The sequence below is a fragment of the Microcaecilia unicolor genome, chromosome 1 (genome assembly GCF_901765095.1).
Source record: "Microcaecilia unicolor chromosome 1, aMicUni1.1, whole genome shotgun sequence".
NCBI classification, from domain to species: domain Eukaryota; kingdom Metazoa; phylum Chordata; class Amphibia; order Gymnophiona; family Siphonopidae; genus Microcaecilia; species Microcaecilia unicolor.
The window spans coordinates 745970684-745994962 of NC_044031.1; the positions used below are offsets into that span (position 1 = coordinate 745970684).

The 24279-nt window shown below is 45.6% G+C and overlaps 1 protein-coding gene across 2 annotated transcripts in view; it reads left to right on the forward strand.

The window, feature by feature from the left end:
* The window catches only part of SV2B (synaptic vesicle glycoprotein 2B), a 144353-nt gene that overhangs the window by 58949 nt on the left and 61125 nt on the right, over positions 1–24279 (forward strand). For both annotated transcript variants that reach the window (XM_030190442.1, XM_030190443.1), the window contains exons 2-4: positions 7212–7392; positions 19791–19942; positions 22442–22575. In XM_030190442.1, the coding sequence (XP_030046302.1) occupies positions 7212–7392; positions 19791–19942; positions 22442–22575 (467 nt within the window). The remainder of the gene's footprint in view (positions 1–7211; positions 7393–19790; positions 19943–22441; positions 22576–24279) is intronic.

Genomic DNA, 24279 nt, shown 5'->3' on the forward strand with positions numbered 1-24279 from the left:
CCTGCTATCTACATATGTAGATGACCAGAACAATGAGTTTCAAAAGAGGAGCGTGATAGTCCCCTAATTGTTGTGTATAGGCCATTGAGGGCTTTGAGGTCAGATCATGCGATGTTTCTGGTAACTGGAGATTTACATTCTGTAAGATATGTTTGTACTTGGAATTCAGTATTCTCACTATGGTCCACAGATTTGGAATGCACTACCTGGAGTCATTAGACCATGTAGTGATATGATATCTTTTCGTAAACTACTAAAGACACATTTATGTGTGCAGGCATGGAGCTAGTGGGTTAAATTTTTTTACCTTGACATAAGAAAGGGCCCTGTTTACTAAGCCCCGCTGTAGGCTTCTGGTCTTGCAATCCAGAAGTGGCCGGTTCAAATCCCACTGCTGCTACATGAGATCCAAAATCCAAATTAATAAATAAAGGGGGTGTCAAAGGCATAGTAAAGGCATGGATGTCATTCCTAAAGAAACATCCACATTTTGGACATCCTCAACTGCCGACAGAGGCTTGGCGAAGGACGTCCTTCACCCATACTCTAAAAAAAAAAAACATCCCTGATGAGCACTTGGACGTTTTCACCTGGACTTGTGTTTTTCTAAGGTTGTAGACGGCAATTATACACACAGCTTGTCTGCATGTATGAAGCCATCTTTGGCATGCGCAGAGCAGCCACACATAATGCTTGGCTGCTCTGCACTGGCTTCCCCTCCTTAGGAAGGAAATCATGCACAAATGAGCTAACAGCGAGCAGCTCATTTGCATGCAATTTCCTTCATTCATGCCCATTCCTTTCCGAATCGCTAAGGGAAGGGCTTTTTCCGTTCAGTTAGTGCATCAGTAAGTCCACTGCAGTACCCCCTAGGGTGCCCGGTTGGTGTCCTGGCATGTCAGGGGGACCAGTGCACTATGAATGCTGGCTCCTCCCACGACCAAATGACTTGGATTTGGTCATTTTTGAGATGGGCGTCCTCGGTTTCCATTATCGCCAAAAACCGGGGACGACCATCTCTAAGATCGACCATCTCAACATTTATGTCGACCATCTCTAAGGTCGACCTAAATGTTGAGATTTGGGCTTCCCCGACCGTATTATCGAAACGAAAGATGGATGCCCATCTTGTTTCGATAATACAGGTTTCCCCGCCCCTTCGCGGGGACGTCCTGCGAGGACGCCCTCAGGAAAACTTGGGCACCCCATTCGATTATACCCCTCTAAGCCGCGTAAGTGCCTACGTGTGCCCAACATGCGCCAAAATGGACTTACCGCCTGACTACCGTGTGGCTCTTGCGGTAATTTCATTTTTGGCGCACGTCTGAAAAATAATTTTTATTTTCGGATGCGCGCAGGTCCTTGCCGCCCAAATTCTTTACCGCTAGGTCTGTGGCTGGCAGTAAGGTCTCAGACCCATAAATGGACGCGCGGCAATTTAAATTTTGCCGCACGTCCATTTTCGGCAAAAATTTTAAAAAAGGCATTTTTTTGTAAATGCGCTGAAAAATAATTCTGCGCGCGCCCAAAATCCACGCCTACACTACCGCAGGCCACCTTTTACTGCGCCATTGTAAAAGGACCCCTAAGTGACTTTCCCAGGGTCACAAGGAGCTATAGTGGGAATTGAACCCAGCTCCCCAGGGTTTCAAGCCACTGCATTAACCATTAGGGTATTCTTAACATCCTTGGAGCATGTGTCAATATATCCCAACTTTTCTTTCAAGAACTATTCGCTGTTAATTTTCTTTTAAGAAATAAGGAACACGATAAGAGCACAGTGTGTATAACAGTGCCAACATCCTGCTTTTTTTTTTTTAATCAGAGGACAAATTAAATTTATACCCCAAGAGTCTAAATTGATGTGCCCTAGTCAAAATGCATTACATCAAAGCTGCTAAAAGTTATTTCATTATGAAGATTACTAGGCCTTTGTGAGTAATGGATTGAATTAAGGATGGCCTGGGGATGTGTCATTTCAGCACTGAACGTGGATTTTTAATGAAGTGGCTCATCTTTTTCGTTAATATTGTCGTTTCTCAGGTGAGTGGGCTACGTGGGAGACCTTTGCTGATTCTGGTGACAACTCACTTCTGCTTCTATGGGGTTCTTTTACTAAGCTGCGGTAAAAAAAAGTGGCATTAGCGTATCCTTAGGCAGGTCTTTCCCATGTGCTACGGCCATTTTTAAGCCAGCAATAAAATGGCCGATATTCTATTTTCAGAACTAATGGCTTTGCTCTAATGTCAGACTAAATAATAAACAAATATCCACCGTATGAAAATGTCCTGAAAAAATATCCTGTAGAAGGAAGGAAAAAAGGCCTCAAAGAGCTCATGAATCATATAGATTTAATAGAGCTGAGCAGATCTAAATGATTCATGAGTTCTTTGAGGCCTTAATCTCATCCCATGGCTTTTCCTACCATCTCTATGCTGATGACTCCCAAATCTACCTTTCTATCCCTGATATCTCACCTTGCATCCAAACCAAAGTTTCAGCGTGCTTGTCTGACATTGCTGTCTGGATGTCTCAACGCCACCTGAAATTAAATATGACCAAAACCGAGCTTCTCATTTTCCCCCCCAAACCCACCTCCCCGCTCCCCCCGTTTTCTATTTCTGTTGATGGCTCTCTCATTCTCCCTGTCTCCTCAGCTCGAAACCTTGGGGTCATCTTTGACTCTTCTCTCTCCTTCTCTGCTCATATCCAGCAGATTGCCAAGACCTGTCATTTCTTTCTTTACAACATCCGTAAAATCCGCCCCTTTCTTTACGAGCACTCTACCAAAACCCTCACCCACACCCTTGTCACCTCTCATTTAGAGTACTGCAATCTGCTTCTTGCTGGCCTCCCACTTAGTCACCTCTCCCCTCTCCAGTCGGTTCAAAACTCTGCTGCCCGTCTCGTCTTCCGCCAGGGTCGCTTTACTCATACTACCCCTCTCCTCAAGTCGCTTCACTGGCTCCCTATCCATTTTCGCATCCTGTTCAAACTTCTTCTACTAACCTATAAATGTACTCACTCTGCTGCTCCCCAGTATCTCTCCACACTCGTCCTTCCCTACACCCCATCCCGTGCACTCCGCTCCATGGATAAATCCTTCTTATCTGTTCCCTTCTCTACTACTGCCAACTCCAGACTTCGCGCCTTCTGTCTTGCTGCACCCTACGCCTGGAATAAACTTCCTGAGCCCCTATGTCTTGCCCCATCCTTGGCCACCTTTAAATCTAGACCGAAAGCCCACCTCTTTAACATTGCTTTTGACTCGTAACCACTTGTAACCACTTGCCTCCACCTACCCTCCTCTCTTCCTTCCCGTTCACATTAATTGATTTGATTTGCTTACTTTATTTATTTTTGTCTATTAGATTGTAAGCTCTTTGAGCAGGGACTGTCTTTCTTCTATGTTTGTGCAGCGCTGCGTATGCCTTGTAGCGCTATAGAAATGCTAAATAGTAGTAGTAGTAGTCTTTCCCATGTGCTACAGCCATTTTTAAGCCAGCAATAAAATGGCCGATATTCTATTTTCAGAACTAATGGCCTTTCTCTAATGTTAGACTAAATAATGAACAAATATCCACCGTATGAAAATGTCCTGAAAAAATACCCTGTAGAAGGAAGCTAAAAAGGCCTCAAAGAGCTCATGAATCATATAGATTTAATAGAGCTGAGCAGATCTAAATGATTAAAGAGTTCTTTGAGGCCTTGTTTCCTTCCTTCTATAGGATATGTTTTCATGGGGCTTTTTTTGAGGGGGTACTTGGGTTCCATTGTCTGCTAAAATTGACTCATGGACCCCAAGTTTTAATGAAAGAGCTCAGGCTCTACAAACCAATTCTGGCTTGTCATAGATTCTGTGACTAGTTGCAGGAGGCCTGGCTATTGTGAGGTGGGTCCCTCAGTGACCACCCCGCCCCTGAAGGGTGTTTGAGTACAGGCCAGTGGCGTAGCTACGTGGGGCCTGAGGGGGCCGGGGCCCCCGCAGATTCACCCCAGGACCCCCCTCCCGGCGAACCCGCCCCCGCCGCCGCCTACCTTTACTTTTGCTGGCGGGGGATCCCACTCCCCGCCAGCCGACGTCTTCTCAGTCCTTCCTGCACTTCAATTTGTTTGCTGACGTCCTGCACGTAATTATACGTGCAGGACGTCAGACTCAGAGAACAGTTCTGTTCTCTGAGTCTGACGTCCTGCACGTACAACGTGCAGGACGTCAGCAAACAAATTGAAGAGCGGGAAGCGACTAAGAAGAAGACGTCGGCTGGCGGGGAGTGGGATCCCCCGCCAGCAAAAGTAAAGGTAGGCTGCAGCGGCGGCGGGTTCGCGGCGGGAGGGGGGGCGGCAATGTCGGCGGTGGGGGGGGCGGCGCCGGGGGGAGGGCTAAAATGTGCCCCCTCCCCCCGGGCTCGGACCCCTCTCCCACGGAAGGCTGGCTACGCCCCTGGTACAGGCACCTTTTTTTGCTAGAAAAAACACACAGTTTTTTCAGGACATTTTCGTATGGTGGATATTTGTTCATTATTTAGTCTAGCGATTTCATATTTCCACACCCAAATTTTTCTTGTGCTAATGTTGCCATTAGCACATAGCCATTAATAGAAATTAAAGCATGAGCACTTACCGCCGGATTCTATATATTGCGCCAAGCATATTCTATAACAATGCGTGTAACTTAATTGGCTTAACAAACTGATTAACACTGACAACAGGTGTTAACGAGCAATAACGAGAATTTGCGCGCCTAATTTGCTAAGGGTATTCTGTAACACGCTGCACCTAAATTCGAATGGGCACAGCCAAAAGGGGGCATGGTTATGGGAGGGGAAATGGGTGTTTCATGGGTGTTCCAAAATTTACACGCACTGTTATAGAATATGGCCCAGTGTGCCTAAATCTGCATGCCGCCATTTACGCCACATTTCTGTTGTCGTAAATGGATGGGCATAGTTTTAGGTGCTGTGATGTCAACTAGGCGTATTCTAAACACCGTGCCTAAAACTAGGCACCGCTTACAGCATGTGCTTAGGTGGACATGTTTACCGCGTGGATTGAATTTTGGCAAATATGCATGCATGTTCCCACATAGATGAAGAAATGCCATTACAGCAATACCTCGGTTTTCGTCGATAATCCGTCCGAAAACAATTGGCGAAATCCGAAACCGGCGAAAACCGATGCAATTATTTCCATGTGAATCAATGCGCGGAGTGATGCTCACACAATGAGAAACAATACCATACTGAGCAGGAGAACGCATGGGTCGCCCTTTGTTTTCGCAATATTAGCAGTGAGGTCACATGAGCACACCGACGAAATCCGAGGCAACCGACGAAATCTGAGACAAATTTTTCATGGAAAAAATCGACGAAAACCAACACCGACGATAACTGAAGTCAATGAAAACATAGTAACATAGTACACATAGTAGATGACAGCAGAAAAAGACCTGCACGGTCCATCCAGTCTGCCCAACAAGATAAATTCATATGTGCTACTTTTTATTTGTACCTGTCCTCTTCAGGGTACAGACCGTATAAGTCTGGCCAGCACTATCCCTACCTCCCAACCACCAGGCCCGCCTCCCACCACCAGCTCTGGCACAGACCGTATAAGTCTGCCCAGCACTATCCCCGCCTCCCAACTACCAGTCCCGCCTCCCACCACCAGCTCTGGCATAGACTGTATAAGTCTGCCCAGCACTATCCCCGCCTCCCGACCACTAGCCCCGCCTCCCACCACCGGCTCTGCCACCTAAACTCAGCTAAGCTCTCAAGGATGTATTCCTTCTGAACAGGATTCCTTTATGTTTATCCCACGCATGTTTGAATTCTGTTACCGTTTTCATCTCCACCACCTCCCACGGGAGGGCATTCCAAGTATCCACCACTCTCTCCGTGAAAAAGTACTTCCTGATATTTTTCCTGAGTCTGCCCCCCTTCAATCTCATTTCATGTCCTCTCGTTCTACCGAGGTGTTACTGTATTCTTCACATTTAAATAGTGGAGGTGGAAGCAATTTTTCTATAACGAATATCAACTACTGAGTCTCCCACAGCGTATAGCTTGGAAAATTCAAAAACGAAATGCTATAAGGTAGATGGGAGGAAAAAGCCTCAAGGTGCTCAGATCTACAGAGCGACTGCTGATCCAATAGACCTATTTCATGGTCTTAAAAGGATCCATTCCTCATCATGGGCAAAAAACCTTCCCAATACCTTAAGTGTTCGAATAACATTAATGTTAGTGTTTCTGTGTGGTAACTTAATGGTAGCATGATGGGAATTCCCCTATAAAGGCAGTTGTACTATAACGTATATAGCATCTATGTGTGTGGATGTGCACTTATTTGCATATATACCACGATGCTGCTGAAGTGCTATTCTGTAAATGAGTGACTATCTTGCATAGCGTATATTTGCAATAGAGGCGTACGCATAGGCAGGGCTCCCACTTATGCATATATCTCCCCCCCCCCCCAATTCTATAGAAGTCACCAAAAATTGTGTACACAAATTTGGGCACCTGCCCAATTTGCACACTCAATTTAATTGAATAATGAGCCAATTAGCGCCAATACTTGGATTTTTAACAAGCAATTATTGGCGCTAATTGAACTCTATTAACATTTACACGCTTAAATTTAGGTGCATGACCCACACCTAAATTTTACGCATGTCACAGGAAAGGGAGCGCAGAAATGGGAGGGTCATGGGTATTTTGGGGTGGAGTGTGGTTGTGAATGTGAGTTACGTGTGCAATTATAGAATAAGGGGGTTTCAGGCGTAAATTTAGGTGGGGGTATTTGCACCATGTTTTTGTTGGTGCAAATGGATGCGCCTAAATTTATACATGACCCTTGCGCTTAAGTGCTATTTTATAAACCACGTCTTACTTTAGGCATGGCTTATAGAATAGTGCTTAAGTAGTTCTTTTCAGCGTCAATTATTTTAGGTGTGATTTATAGAGTTCACCCCATATCTTATAGAATACAGTAAGACACATGTATCCCTGTCATATTTAGGCTCTTGTAACTTATGCCAGCTCTGCTGTCTTTTACCATTTTCTCCATAGAAAAACCCAGGCTCAGTATTTGCTACTTTGTATCTGTGCTGCCTGAGATTTGAAGTCATATATTGATAGCCATGGAAGGACATTGATGAGAAGTCTAGAAAATACTAAGAATGCTTCAAAGGATGTTTCTTTCTCTTTTAGGGTTGATAGTCTACTTAGGAATGATGATGGGGTCTTTCCTATGGGGAGGTCTTGCAGACAAGATTGGAAGAAGGAAATCCCTTCTTATCTCACTCATCCTCAATGCCTCCTTCGCATTTCTCTCCTCCTTTGTTCAGGGATATGGCTTTTTCCTCTTCTGCCGACTTATTTCTGGAGTTGGGTAGGTAACTGCTGTCCCATTGTTACATTCTACTGTTCCATTCCCAAACTATGTTTAACTTTGACTTGTTTTCCCAAAATATGTTTGACTTCGACTGTCTTCCCATAACTCTTCTCAATATAACCCATAACCATATTGTAACCAATGTAATTCCATGACTCACAATGTATTGTAAGCCACACTGAACCCGCAAATAGATGAGAAAATGTGGGATACAAATGCAGTAAATAAATAAATAAAACAAGACTATGTTATATCTTACTGAATACAATGCAAATTCTTCTATACTGTGATTTCCCATCAATTTGGATCAATGTTGGGTACAAACACTAAGAGGCTGGAAAAATATTAGCAATTATAAAATAAGTTAACCATTGTAAAGTCCTCCTCAGTCCCTTGCCCCCTAGGAGGAGAGGACACTTCAGCCCTAGAGGCTGGAATAAGAGAGACAATCAGACTTAGGTATAGGCACAACCAGTAAAAATCTTTATTGGTTTCTCACTAAGCCAATACAAAATAATTGTTCTCTCTGGAGCAGGCTGTCACCCAGTAACAAGACGCACAGACTGAATAACAAAACTGCTCAGCAAAAACTTTCTTAGTTATCATATATATATACTGTTGTAAGTTTTGTTTCTCCTAAATCATGTGATTTCTCCTAAACTAACTTATGATCATATATGGATCTTCCTGTAACATTCTGTTAATTTTTTATATGTATACAAAAATGGCAATTTCCTGCATTGTATCATCCTCTCCTCTTGTGTTCACACGCACACTTTGTGGCAATTGGCTAATTCCTTATCAGTAACGTGTGCTCCCAGCGTGCAAAACCAGCCAACAAATAAGTAGTATGAAACACCTGGTGTCCTTCTTCTCTGAACACATATTTCCGTTGGAACATCTTAGACTCTGCAGGGTCCTCAGTCTCTCATCACCACCAAGGTTATATCCATTTGTATCTGCCATATATGGGCCGCATAGCCTCAGTTCCTCCTGAGTTTCTCCTGGGCAAGTGAGATGTACTTTCCACTTACTGAGAAAGCACTGTAGCTTACATGCAGCTGCTGGAATAAACTAAAAATATGCTGATGACAGCAAAGCTAGGAAAACTGAGGGCCATAGTAAAGGCCTAGTATAGGAAGGAATATACACCGTCCATTATACATTTCTGGAAAAGAAAGGTTTTTAAAATTATTTCCAAAACATCATATGGTTTGTTTCTTACCTAACATCTAATGGAAATGAAGTACAACTAGAATTGGCTTGATAGGAAATTTTCAGTGGTAACATTTTTTTTGTTTAAAGTTTAACCACTTTCAGAGAGGGAAAGTGAAGAGCCAGATGACCTTAGTTGTGTAAATATTTGTCTGAAGCAGGGGCGTATCTGCGTGGGGCCTCAGGGGCCTGGGCCCCCGTAGATTTCGCCCTGGACCCCCCTACCGCTGCCAACCCTCCCCCTCCGTTGCTCGCCTACCTTCGCTGGCGGGGGACCCCAACCCCCGCCAGCCGAGGTCCGCGTCCTCCTGCCGCTGCCGGCTGCCTTTAAAGAATTCCGTCAGCTGGCGGGGGACCCCCAACCCCCGCCAGCCAAGCCGAGGTCCTTTCATTTTTCCACTGAAGCTGGCGCCGACGAAAGTTTCTTTTGAGTCTGACGTCGCTGCACGTTGTACGTGCAGGACGTCAGACTCAGAAACAGAATGAAGCTTCATTCTGTTTCTGAGTCTGACGTCCTGCACCTCAGACTCAAAAGAAACTTTCGTCGGCGCCAGCTTCAGTGGAAAAATGAAAGGACCTCGGCTTGGCTGGCGGGGGTTGGGGGTCCCCCGCCAGCTGACGGAATTCTTTAAAGGCAGCCGGCAGCGGCAGGAGGACGCGGACCTCGGCTGGCGGGGGTTGGGGTCCCCCGCCAGCGAAGGTAGGCGAGCAATGGAGGGGGAGGGTTGGCAATGGCAGCGGCTGGGGGGAGGGGGATCGGCAATGGCGGCGGCGGCGGCGTGGGGGGGGCTATAATGTGCCCCCTCACTCTGGCCCTGGCCCCCCCTACCGCCGCAGTTCAGATACGCCCCTGGTCTGAAGTAGAAAAAGGTAGCAAATGCCCCATGTACACTGGGGGCTAATCCATGCACAATACGACATATAAATTTGCACAATTTAAAAACAGAGTGGGTCTCTGTTGGAAGCCAGCGTAATCTCATCAAACGTAGAGCCATTTTATCATAATTACTCACTTTGCAGACCTATCATGCAAAAACGTTTTGCAATGTTTGCACGCAGTGAGGGCCCTAACCAAGGAAGCTTTGTTTTATCCTTATTTCATTTTAATTTGTAATTAACAGCTCGCTTTTCACTCCCGTATCAAGATTATATTTTTTTCTAATTCCTGAGGGACCCATAGCAATACCACGATATCATCTGAATACAGGAAAAGCTGAGCGGCAAAATAATAAGAAGGGGGGATTCATCAAAAGTTGGCCTCTTACTGCACCTTGATTTCCCCTGGGATTCTGGTATCACAGGTTGCTGAATCTTGTCTTCGGGGAGTAGAACTGCTTGTGAGCAATTAACACTAGAGGTGCCATTTTGAAGGTGGCACTGGACAGGGCAGGGGCGACTGGACATCACTCCTGCCTGAAGAGAACCCTGGACCCCAGAAGACCCCCCTCCATCTTGGACCACCAACCTCAGGTGGGGGGAGGGTTAGTTGGAGGCTTCAAGTCTGGGGGGGATGTTTGAGTGGGGGAGGCAGAAGTCTGGGAGGACCCTCAGCTAGTATCCCGAGAGCATCGGGCCACTGTTTTGCAGCCTGATGCTCTTGGATGGTGTATCACTGCAAATCGTGTTATGGTATTTGCATAGTAATACATTTGCATCTCATTACTAACTAATCTGCGGCAGCTTAAATATTGCCACTATATTTTTAGATAAGTGGCGTTAGGGCTGTTTAAGTTACATTAAGGGCCAATTAATGCGACTTAAAGCCCTAACGCCGCTTGATGAATCCCCCCCCCCCCCCCCCCCCCCCACATACACACACTTCTCCCATTTTTCCCATAGTTTTAAACTGAAACCTTTTCTAGAGGTAGAAACTTAACAGCCAAAAACTCTTGTTCTAAAAGGCAGTTATTTTCTGTTCTTTGGTTGCTGGAGAGGTAGCACGTCCAGTGACCTCAATTAGGTGTTAACTAAGGTGTGGGGAAGTAGAATATTTGCATAGGTTGCTGAGTTAGCTTCAAAGAGCCTGTTTAAAAAAGGAGAGCAAGGTGTTCCTTGTGGAACATCACATAGGGGTCACAATAAGTTTGATTCTTGAACAGCCATCTTTACTCTACTCTATAGGTTCTATTTTTCAGAAAGCCAGTGTTTACGCAAATACATTTCCTGGAAGACTTAACTCACTCAGGGGGTCTTTTACTAAGGCGTGCTGGCGGTTTTAGCGTGCGTTAAAAATAGCTGCGTGCTAAACGCTAAAGACACCCATAGGAATACATTGGCATCCCTAGCGTTTAGTGTGTGCCTATTTTTAGCGCGTGCTAAAAACGCCAGTGCACCTTAGTTGCGCATGCCAAAAACCCGCGCCTGCACTAGCGCAGGCCATTTTTCAGCGCACCTTAGTAAAAGGACCCCTCAGTGACTTTTATAGAATATGAGGGGTAAATAACAGACCAAATATCACATAGCAACTATCATCTGTCATCAAATAGCCAGTGCATCAGGTGTGTAGCAGTTGGGGAAGAACAAACCCCACTCACTCCTGCTCCTTAGGAATCCATGGTTAAAATGGCACTGATTGACCCTTAATAGTAGTCCTGTGGTACATCCAGGGGCATAGCCACGGGTGGGCCTGGACCGGCCCAGGCCCAGCCACTTTTGCTCCAGGCCCGCCCAGCCTCTTCTGCCCGCTCTCCCCGTCAGCGTGATCTGCTCACTTTTACTGCCCTGAAGCGCCGTTCTCCCTCCAGCAGCACCGGCGATTCCCATAGCCAGCCTTCTGCCAGCGCGCGTCATCAAGGCCTACTCTGCAACTTCCTGCGTCCCACCTTTGCAGAAAACAGGAAGTTCAGAGTAGGCGGGACGCGCCTGAGAAGAGGCTCCGATGACGTGTGCTGGCAGAAGGTTGGCTATAGGAATTGCCGGTGCTGGAGGGAGAACGGCGCTTCAGGTCAGTAAAAATGACCAGAACTGACCATGTGCAGGGGGCTGTCGTGGGGGGTAGCGGGTGGAGAGGAAATGCGGCAGTGGCGGGCAGAGGGAGAGGAAATGCGGCGGCGGCGGGTGGGCGGGGAGGGGTGGTAGCGGGTGGAGAGGAAATGCGAGGCCTGTGCCCACCAAGTCCACCTCCAGGCCCATCTGAAAATTAAACTCTGGCTACGCTACTGGGTACGTCTACTAGGGGTCAAGCTGCCAAATAAGAGGGGATTTTGGGTTAGGGGTGAAGGGTGGTTTATTTTTGGGAGGAATGGTCTTTGCTGGTAATGAAGGGAGAGAAGAATAACACAGCTTCTGAAGTTGGTAAGTAGTAGTTTTAGTAAAATATCATGATCACAGATCAACCACTCAAAGAGTCTGTTTACTATAAAGCCACTTCCTTCTTACTACCAAAGGCATTTTCTGGCATGCTCCCTGTAAACTGAAGGCTTGCGTTGCACTAAAACACGAAAATGTCATGGGAGCCTGCAGGGGAATGGCGCTCAATGCTATTTAGCAGCTGATGACCTTTGAATTAAAAATCACAAAGCGTGCACAGATTAACTCCCAGCAATATTAGCTATATTGTGCCTTCTAGGGATATATAGAACACTAATGTTTAAATTAATAATTTCCCACCCCCTCTTCACATCTCAAGACTTCTAGGCCCAGAGTGATGCTTTGAAGGCAGGACTTCTAATAAGTGCAGCGGTTAGGTCATCATATATCAACTTTGGCTGCCCCCCACTATATCTATTTCTTCCACTCCTACCTCACCCAGGAGAAAATGTAGCAATTCAGTACATCATAGAAATCAGCAGGTAACACTCCTTTGTGGTGATCTGGTGCTCAATTTAAAATAAGATGTAGAGGAAGTGGATTGTTTTATAACGTTTTGCGAGTTGAGTGTTTCAAGACTGAGAGAAGAGGACATTTCTCTGGTAAGTGAACACTATTTTGCTTTGGGAACTTAAAGATTGGGGTTTAAAGGAGGAATTGTAGGTTAGTAATACGCAGAATAAAAAGAGAAAAAAGCAAATTTTATCAACTAATCTCCATAGTCTTTTCCCCTTAGTTTTAAAACTTGAACTTTGTACCATAGCATTAACAGATAGCCTCTAGCAGGCACTGCAGGATCTAGTTTAGTCTTCCCACCCACTCTCCCCAACACCCGCCCACCCCTAGGACAACTGTTCATTTATAGTCAGTTATTGTAATTAGGGTAATAAGCAAGGCGTGCTTTTACAGAGTTTTAAATACATGCCATTACCATCTAAGATGGAAACAGTAAATAAATCACACAATATACTATATAAACTAAAAGACATTTTTCTATTAGGCTAATATCCTTAATGCTTTAGCAAGTTTTAAATTATTGAAAAACTCAAAAATAATACGATGGAGTCAGTAGTCCAGCAGCGAGAGGGGAGCTATCCAGTCTTTTGCATTGAGTGTCACATGCATGATTATCTCCCAGTTGGTGAGCAGCTATATGTGTGTGTCTGATGCAAAGAGCTCCTAGCTCTCAGGGAATGGGTCCGTTCTCTTGAGGCTAGAGTAGTAGAGACTTGGTGGAGGTGAGGGAGACAGAGAGGTACATAGAGGAGACCCACAGGGATGTTGTAGAGAAGTCCCACCTCCAGTCTGGTAGACCCTGTGCTACCTTGGAGGAGAGAGGTCTCCCAGAAGGAGAGCATCACCCTGGTGAAGTAGGAAGTACTCCTGTAGCCAGGACCTGCCCACCAGGGGATGTACTATCCTCTCGCACCGAGGATATGTCTCCAAGTGCTGCCCAGGAGGGAAGGGTTAGGACAGCAGTTGTAGTTGGTGATTCGATCATTAGGCATATAGATAGCTGGGTGGCTGGTGGACGTGAGGATCGCCTGGTGACTTGCCTGCCTGGTGCTGGGGAGAAGTCGGCTGTCTTGGTACATGTGGGTACCAATGACATAGGAAAATGTGGGAGAGAGGTTCTGGAAGCCAAATTTAGACTCTTAGGTAGAAAGCTCAAATCCAGAACTTCTAGGGTAGCATTTTCTGAAATGCTACCCGTTCCACGCACAGGGCCTAAGAGACAGGCAGAGCTCTGGAGTCTCAATGTGTGGATGAGACGATGTTGCAGGGAGGAGGGTTTTAGATTTGTTAGGAACTGGGAAACATTCTGGGGAAGGGGGAGCCTATTCCGAAAGGATGGACTGCTCCTTAACCAGGGTGAGTCCAGGGGGAGGTCCGACAGTCACTCAAAAGCACATGGTTTGGGATAAGGTATCTTTCAAAGATATCACCAAAACAGGGAAGACAGGGTATCCTGATAGTGAGGTTGCAAAAGAGACCATAGTAGATCAGGTGTCCTTAAATAAAAATAAAAATCAGACAAAAGATTGCAAATTAATACTGTCAAGTACTGAGCATGATGTAAATAGGAACAGCAAACAGTTTGAAATGTCTATATGCGAATGCCAGGAGCCTAAGAAATAAGATGGGAGAGTTAGAATATATTGCACTAAATGAAAAATTAGATATAATAGGCATCTCTGAGACCTGGTGGAAGGAGGATAACCAGTGGGACACTGTCATACCAGGGTACAAATTATATCATAGTCATAGGGTAGATCGAATTGGTGGAGGAGTAGCATTGTATATTAAGGAGAGCCTTGAATCAAATAGATTGAAAATTCTACAGGAAACAAAACATTTCTTGGAATCACTATGGATTGAAATTCCATGTGTAAAGGGGAAAAGGATAGTGATAGGAGTGTACTACCATCTGCCTGGCGAGGATGAACAGACGGATGCAGAAATGTTAAAGGAAATTAGGGACGCAAAAAAACTGGGCAACACAATAATAATTGGTGAGTTCAATTACCTCGATATTGACTGGGCAAATGTAACATCAGGGCACGCTAGGGAGGTAAAATTCCTTAATGAAATCAAGGTCTGCTTTATGGAGCAGCTGGTACAGGAGTCGACGAGAGAAGGAAAATTTCTAGACCTAGTACTTAGTGGAGTGCATGATCTGGTGCTGGAGGTAATGGTGCTGGTGATTGGATTTGGTATTAGCTTTCAAGTAAGTATACATAGGAAATCAAATACATTAGCATTTAACTTTAAAAAAGGAGACTATGATAAAATGAGAAGAACGGTGAAAAAAAAACTTAGAGGAGCGGCTGCGAGGGTCATAAATTTACATCAGGCATGGATGCTGTTCAAAAACACCATCCTGGAAGCCCAGGCCAAATATATTCCACGTATTAAAAAAGGAGGACGGAAGAACAAAAGACAGCCGGCATGGTTAAAAATAAGGTGAAGGAAGCTATTAAAGCTAAAAGAAAATCTTTCAGAAAATGGAAGAAGGAATCAACTGAAAGTAATGTGAAACAGCATAAGGAATGTCAAGTCAAATGCAAAGCGCTGATAAGGAAGGCTAAGAAGGACTTCGAAGAAAAGATTGCGTTGGAGGCAAAAACACATAATAAAAATTTATTTTTAGGTATATTAAAAGCAGGAAGCCGACAAAAGATTCGGTTGGACCGCTAGATTACCGAGGAGTAAAAGAGGCGATCAGGGAAGACAAAGCCGTAGCAGAGAGATTAAATGAATGTTTTGCTTCGGTCTTCACCGAGGAAGATTTGGGTGAGATACCGGTGCCCGAAATGGTATTCGAAGCTGACGAGTCGGAGAAACTGAATGAATTCTCTATAAACTTGGAGGATGTAATGGGGCAGTTCTACAAACTGAAGAGTAGCAAATCTCTTGGACCGGATGGTATTCATCCCAAAGTACTAATAAAATTGAAAAATGAACTTGCGGAGCTATTGTTAGTAATATGTAATTTATCCTTAAAATCGAGCGTAGTACTGGAAGATTGGAAGGTAGCCAATGTAACGCCGATTTTTAAAAAAGGTTCCAGAGGAGATCCGGGAAATTATAGACCAGTGAGTCAGATGTCGGTGCCGGACAAAATGGTAGAGACTATTATAAAGAACAAAATTACAAAACATATTCAAAAGCATGGATTAATGAGACAAAGCCAAAATGGATTTAGTGAAGGGAAATCTTGTCTCACCAATCTACTACATTTCTTTGAAGGGGTGAATAGTTGAGCTTTAAACAATGTTCCTTTTGAGCCATAGAAAAATATGATAAAAAAATCACCCCCCAAAATTTGGGAGGAAAATGGGGGGTGCGTCTCATAGTCCGAAGGTAGATTAGGCTGGCTGGCTGGCGAGATTCAAAATGGCCACCGAGAATTGAAGTCTCGGCGGCCATTTTGAATCTCGCCGAGACCGTCAGGCTGCATACAGGAGGATGGAGAGCAGCGCACTGGGCAGGAAAGAGGGGGCTCTTTCCTGCCCCGACGTCACTAGACCACCAGGTAAGATCGCGTGACGTGAGTAGGGAGAAGTGGTGACAGGGCCGGGGGGAGGGCGATCCCGAACTCGGAGGGAGGGATTTGGACAAGACGCACCGGAGCACCTAGGTTTTAGAGGAGGGAAAAAGGAAATTTTTTTTTTCCTATTTCCCTCCTCTAAAACCTAGGTGCATCTTATGGTCTGGTGCGTCTTATAAGTACATAAGTACATAAGTAGTGCCATACTGGGAAAGACCAAAGGTCCATCTAGCCCAGCATCCTGTCACCGACAGTGGCCAATCCAGGTCAAGGGCACCTGGCACGCTCCCCAAACGTAAAAACATTCCAGACAAGTTATACCTAAAAATGCGGAATTTTTCCAAGTCCATTTAATAGCGGTCTATGGACTTGTCCTTTAGGAATCTATCTAACCCCTTTTTAAACTCCGTCAAGCTAACCGCCCGTACCACGTTCTCCGGCAACGAATTCCAGAGTCTAATTACACGTTGGGTGAAGAAAAATTTTCTCCGATTCGTTTTAAATTTACCACACTGTAGCTTCAACTCATGCCCTCTAGTCCTAGTATTTTTGGATAGCGTGAACAGTCGCTTCACATCCACCCGATCCATTCCACTCATTATTTTATACACTTCTATCATATCTCCCCTCAGCCGTCTCTTCTCCAAGCTGAAAAGCCCTAGCCTTCTCAGCCTCTCTTCATAGGAAAGTCGTCCCATCCCCACTATCATTTTCGTCGCCCTTCGCTGTACCTTTTCCAATTCTACTATATCTTTTTTGAGATACGGAGACCAGTACTGAACACAATACTCCAGGTGCGGTCGCACCATGGAGCGATACAACGGCATTATAACATCCGCACACCTGGACTCCATACCCTTCCTAATAACACCCAACATTCTATTCGCTTTCCTAGCCGCAGCAGCACACTGAGCAGAAGGTTTCAGCGTATCATCGACGACAACACCCAGATCCCTTTCTTGATCCGTAACTCCTAACGTGGAACCTTGCAAGACGTAGCTATAATTCGGGTTCCTCTTACCCACATGCATCACTTTGCACTTGTCAACATTGAACTTCATCTGCCACTTGCACGCCCATTCTCCCAGTCTCGCAAGGTCCTCCTGTAATCGTTCACATTCCTCCTGCGACTTGACGACCCTGAATAATTTTGTGTCATCGGCGAATTTAATTACCTCACTAGTTATTCCCATCTCTAGGTCATTTATAAATACATTAAAAAGCAACGGACCCAGCACAGACCCCTGCGGGACCCCACTAACTACCCTCCTCCACTGAGAATACTGGCCACGCAATCCTACTCTCTGCTTCCTATCTTTCAACCAGTTCTTAATCCATAATAATACCCTACCTCCGATTCCATGACTCTGCAATTTCTTCAGGAGTCTTTCGTGCGGCACTTTGTCAAACGCCTTCTGAAAATCCAGATATACAATATCAACCGGCTCCCCATTGTCCACATGTTTGCTTACCCCCTCAAAAAATGCATTAGATTGGTGAGGCAAGACTTCCCTTCACTAAATCCGTGCTGACTTTGTCTCATCAGTCCATGTTTTTGTATATGCTCTGCAATTTTATTCTTAATAATAGCCTCCACCATCTTGCCCGGCACCGACGTCAGACTCACCGGTCTATAATTTCCCGGATCTCCTCTGGAACCCTTCTTAAAAATCGGAGTAACATTGGCTACCCTCCAGTCTTCCGGTACTACACTCGATTTTAGGGACAGATTGCATATTTCTAACAGTAGCTCCGCAAGTTCATTTTTTAGTTCTATTAATACTCTGGGATGAATACCATCAGGTCCCGGTGATTTACTACTCTTCAGCTTGCTGAACTGACCCATTACATCCTCCAAGGTTACAGAGAATTTGTTTAGTTTCTCCGACTCCCCCGCTTCAAATATTCTTTCCGGCACCGGTGTCCCCCCCAAATCCTCCTCGGTGAAGTCCGAAAAATACGGTATTTTCATTTATTTATTAATTTCTGACATTTATATCCCACATTATCCTATACAAGTTTGCGTTCAATGTGGCTTACAATAAACAGTATAAAATACATAACAAAGAATAATGCATAAGAACGTAGTTTGTTGTAAGAATCCAGTTTTACATTATTTATTTATTGCATTTGTACCCCACATTTTCCCACCTATTTGCAGGCTCAATGTGGCTTACAAGCACCTGTTATGGCATCGCCATTCCAGGAGATAAGATACAATTACAGTATTATAAACATACTGGGATAGCTATGGATGTTTAACATTTAGAAAATCTATTATGAATGAGAAATTGTACATGAAGCAAAGAGTAAGTTAATGGTAAATAGAGTAACAACCAATTCAGGTAATAATTATATAATATAGTATTAGAGAAGCCAATTTAAATTTTATCCTAGAATTAAGGGGAAAGGGAATAAGTCTTGATGTGCTGCTTTTCTGCAACTGCATTCAAAGTGGTTTACATACTGGTACTTGATTGTATCTGCGTCATTGGAGGGTTAAGTGACTTGCCCAGAGTCACAAGGAGCTGCAGTGGGAATCAAACCCAGTTCCCCAGGATCAAAGTTCACTGCATTAACCACTAGGCTACTCCTCCACTAGCAACATTCCATGAAGAAGCCTGTCCTTGCAGATCAGCAATTCAGCCGCGCAGGCTTCTGTTTCTGTGAGTCTGACGTCCTGCACATGCGTGCAGGACGTCAGACTCACAGAAACATAAGCCTGCGCAGCCGTGTTGCTGATCTGCAAGGGCAGACTTCTACATGGAATGTTGCTAGTGGAATAGCAACATTCCATGTAGAATCTCAAATAGTAGCAACATTCCATGTAGAATCTCAAAGTAGGGGAAGGGAAATGGGACTCGATATACCGCCTCTCTGAGGTTTTTGCAACTACATTCAAAGCGGTTTACATATATTCAGGTACTTTTTGTACCAGGGGCAATGGAGGGTTAAGTGACTTGCCCAGAGTCACAAGGAGCTGCAGTGGGAATTGAACACAGTTCCCCAAGATCAAAGTCCACTGCACTAACCACTAGGCTACTCCTCCACTAGCAACATTCTATATAGAAGCCTGCCCTTGCAGATCAGCAACGCGGCTGCGCAGGCTTCTGTTTCTGTGCACCTGACGTCCTGCACGTATGTGCAGGACGTCAGACTCATAGAAACAGAAGTCTGTGCGGCCGCGTCACTGATCTGCAAGGGGAGGCTTCTGTTTCTCACAGCAACAGAAGCCTGTGCAGCTGCGTTGCTGATCTGCAAGGGCAGGCTTCTACATGGAATGTTGCTAGTGGAATAGAAACATTCCATGTAGTATCTCAAATAGTAGCAACAGAATCTCCAATAGTAGCAACATTCCAGAATCTTGTTAATGGGACTTCATATACTGCCTTTCTGAGGTTTTTGCAACTACATCCAAAGTGGTTTATATATATTCAGGTACTTATTTTGTACCAGGGGCAATGGAGGGTTAAGTGACTTGCCCAGAGTCACAAGGAGCTGCAGTGCCAATCAAACTCTGTTCCCCAGGATCAAAGTCCACTGCACTAACCACTAGGCTACTCCTCCACTCCAATTAACCCTAACCCAATTCAAATCACATTTTGAAAGAGTGTGCAAAAAGTGCATACTCTTTCTGAAAGAATGCGCTACTCTTTAACGACATTGCTCACATAACAAAAACGTGCCACAAAACCCCACACAGAATGAACATACCCTTAAACAACATGGTAAATTTTGAGCTGAATACCCCTAGTAAACATACAGCCTAAAATGTTTAACAATAACCCTTAATCTGTTCTTCTTTTTGTTCTGTCTTCAGTATTGGGGGATCTCTTCCCATCGTGTTTGCATATTTCTCTGAATTTCTATCTCGTGAAAAAAGAGGGGAGCACCTCAGTTGGCTCTGCATGTTCTGGATGATGGGCGCTCTGTATGCGTCGGCGATGGCCTGGAGCATTATTCCACACTACGGTGAGGGGTGGCTATTCATGACAAAAAGGATTTGCTTTCTATAATGATTTTAAGCAGATGTGATGTAGGTGGTCTTCTGTGCATATGTAAAATGGAACCCCGGAACAGGTGGGGGACTAGAATAGTAAATACCCTAATAGGCTGTAATAGGTCGTTTAAAATAATAGGAAATGTTTGATATTTCATTCTATACTCAAAAATAAAAAAAATGTACTGGAGAGCAAGAAAAAAAAACATGAAGCCAATTAGTAAATAGTTTGCTCTAAATCAGGGGCTTAGCCACGGGCGGGCCTGGACGGGCCCAGGCCCAACCACTTTCCCTCCAGGCCCGCCCATCCAACATCCTGCTGCTGTCGCTGCCTTTTCTCCCGCGGCTCCGCCGGGTCCGGGAAGCAGCGTTCAGCAGCGTTGCCTGCCTGCCATTTAAAATAATTCGTCTCCCCAGGCTCTGCTGCATTTACTTCTTCACCCGTCGCAAAGCGCTGCCGTTCACACAGGCAGCTCCGCTCCCCTTTGCCGCGTCCATCTGGCCCTACGTATCCACTACAGGAAGTGGATCAGAGAGGGCCGGATGGACAAGGAGGCAAGAGAGGCAAGGAAATGGCTAGAACCTCAGCCCAGCTGAGAAACTCAGTGAAAATAAATGAGGAATGACGCAGAGATGGTGAAAACTTTTGATGGAATTATAGTAGATTAAGGAGGGATCAGTCCTAGAACAGCCACTGATCACAAAGCATGCTAGCAAGACTGGGCTGCTTCACACAGTCTGCAAAGGCAGAGAGGAAGGGCTGACCCTAGCTCAGCGCTAACAGGCAATAGGGAAAGCTCATAAGGAGTCAGTCAAAGGATACTGCAAATTATATGGGGGGGGGGGGGGGGAATGGAAGCCCCACTACACAGTGCAAATTGAATACAGATAATACTCATATTAAATATATGTAACAATGCACCATGCCTCCATGAATTTGGGGGCAGAACAGCACAAGAAAAAAACATCATCACCGAAGAAAAGCACTATTCTATAAGCTGCACTTAAAGTTAGGTGTGGTTTATAGAATAGTGCTTATGCCCTGGAATTTCATCTAACTTCAGGCATGGTCATTTGCACCAATTATTTTTATTACATTTGTACCCTGTGCTTTCCCACTCATGGCAGGCTCAATGCGGCAGACAATGGAGGGTTAAGTGACTTGCCTAGAGTCACAAGGAGCTGCCTGTGCCCGGGCATTGAACTCAGTTCCTCAGGACCAAAGTCCACCACCCTAACCACTAGGCCACTCCTCCACTGGGGCAAATATATGTGCCTACATTAGGTGTGTATCCCTGTTACTCTATAACAATGTGCATTAATTTTTAGGAACGCACCTGTTACCCTCCCATTTCCACGCCCTTCTTTTTCAGAACACGCCTAAATGCCAATTAAATCTAATTAGTGGCAATAATTGCTTGATTAAAAAGCCAACTATTGGCACTAATTAACTTGTTATTCAGTTAAATTGTGCATGCAAAGTAGGTGTAGTCTATAAACAGCACGCCTAATTTCCATAGCATGCAACTTCAAAGGGGTGTGGCCAAGGGAGGGGCATGGACAGGTCGGGGGGGTGCCCAGTGTTTAGGCATGGTTTTACAGAACACTTGCATTTACGTGCTTGAATGCCAGAAGTTGGGCGTAATAATGTGGACTATAATGGTAGTTCGGCATGGAATTGCTGGTATACAATTCATGCTTAGTGTCTATATCACAGCATCTAACTATAGGCGTCCTTTACTAGATCTACCCCACTGACCACTGCAGGCAGATTTAGGACCAGACATCCAGTACCAGGTCATAGCTTGCAATTGGTGTTGAATATTTGGGTCTTTGAAGGCCCCAGAAGTTATTTGGGTACCACTCATGCTCAGTGCCGGTTCATGGATAACCATCTGGAAGAGTTTATGCAGTCCGGTTTGCCTGGATAGTCATCCAGGCATCAGCCCTGAATATTGGTGATGGCCACATAGCTTCTGGGACTGCCCAGACTCCACCCCTGAACTGACTCGGCAGTAACTAGATATGGACCATGGCCCTCTCTGCTTAAGTGCCGCTGAAAAATTAGCCAGGGACCTAGTTAATGCTATTAAACTGGGTAGAAGCCTTTTCTCCCCAATTAAATAGTGCTCAATATTGACCCATGTATGTTTGATATCCTTGAGCAGATCAAGTATGGTAAAACTACTCTGCTGATATGCATATTAAATATCACTATAATATTAAACCTTGGAACATGCCCAGCCAAGTCTGGCTTTCAGGATATCCACAACTCATCTACGTGAGATAAATTTGCATGTAATGAAACTAAGGTAAGGATTTGATAGCTTTATTGGGCCCACAAAATTAACTGGAGATGTCGTTGTGTATCTGCTCTCAAGACCACACTCTTTTGATTATGACGATCAACCTACAAGATCCAATTTCTTGAGTAGACATGACAACGTGCTTCCCATTTTCTTGCTTTGCAGGCTGGGGATTTAGCATGGGAACCTCTTACCATTTCCATAGCTGGAGAGTGTTTGTAGTGATATGTGCTCTGCCTTGCATATCATCCATTATTGCTCTCAAATTTATGCCGGAGTCTCCTCGGTTTTTACTTGAGGTAAGGTGATTCTTTTTAAGACAACGATCGCTGGAAATTGAAATATATTTATCTGAAGGTAGAATGTATTTTTAATTTTACTGTGAACACATTTGCAAGTATAAAATATACACAGGTGTGTGGGGGGGGAGGGAGGGGGGAAGGTTATAAATATAGGGGTTGATAGTCAAATGGAATGATCACCAGCTTAATAAAAGCCTGTTAATCACTATTACTTTATTTCACCAATATGGAGCATATTTTCAAAGTATTTGGATGTCTCAAAATGCCCAAATGGACATTTATGTGCTTGAAACATCCAAATCCCGATGTTTGAAAGGCAGAAAAGGGGCATCCAACACTGCGATACCGTGTTTCCCCGAAAATAGGACATCCCCCGAAAATAAGACCTACCCAGGTTTTGGTGCCCTTAGTAAATATAAGGCCTCCCCTGAAAGTAAGGCCTAGCAAAGTCTTATTTTCAGGGGATGTCTTATTTCGGGGAAACACGGTTGGTCCGCCCACCCTCCCTCCGTCGCTCCTGCAACTAACCCCCCACCCGAGATCGCCGCCCCCCCTCCGTTGCTCCGAAAGTAACGGTTGGCCCGCCCACCCTCCCTCCATCACTTCTGCAACTAACCCCCCACCCGAGATGGCCCCCCCACCCGAAGTCGCCGGGCCACCCCTCCGTCGCTCCGAAAGTAACCTTTCACTTGCCTTCCAGTTCGCATCGCAGCAAGCAGCAGGGCAGGCCACACCTTCCTTCCGTGTCCCGCCCTCGCCTGACGTAACGTAACATCAGGCGAGGGCGGGGCACGGAAGGAAGGAGAGGCCTGCCCTGCTGCTTGCTGCGATGCGAACTGGAAGGCAAGTGAAAGGAGGCTTCAGGTTAGTTCCGGAGCGACGGAGGGGTGGCCCGGCGACTTCGGGTGGGGGGGCCATCTCGGGTTGGGGGTTAGTTGCAGAAGTGATGGAGGGAGGGTGGGCGGGCCAACCGTGTTTCCCCGAAATAAGACAGCCCCTGAAAATAAGACCTAGCGCCGTTTTGGGAGCAAAAATTAATATAAGACAGTGTCTTATATTCGGGGAAACACGGTATGTCCAAATAGCAAGGGGATGTGTTGTGGGCTTGTTTTGGGTGGGACTAGGGAGGGCCCAAAATCAGGACATCCAACAGCAATAACTGAACAGGAAGGAAAGTCCTAGATTAGGCCTGTTTCAATCACATCCAGGGTATAAAAAGATGCTGTGATTGAACAGCTGACCACTGGGGTAATTAAGGCATGGCACCTACTTATCTTGTTGGGCAGACTGGATGGACCGTACAGGTCTTTTTCTGCCGTCACTTACTTTGTTATGTTACTTAATCCCCCCAGTGGTTGCTGTCCCCCTCCTTCTCCCCTGAACAGGGCTGCCGAGAGACTAGGCCGGGCCCGGAGCAAGGCCGCCCCAGCTCCGCCCCCCCTGCCGCTGCTGCCCCCCGTCGCTCCCCCCGCCGCTGCAGTCCGCGGTCTTACCTGCCTTCCTCCACGGCTCCGGACCCCCTTCATTCAAAGCTGCAGTCGCAGATCGGGTCCCTTCTGGCCATCCTTCCCTGTGTCCCGCCCTCATCTGATGTAACTTCCGGTTTCCGCGAGAGCGGGACACAGGGAGGGAAGGCCAGAAGAGAGGCGATCTGCGACTGCCGCTTTGAATGAAGGGGGCCCGGAGCCGTGGATGCAGGCA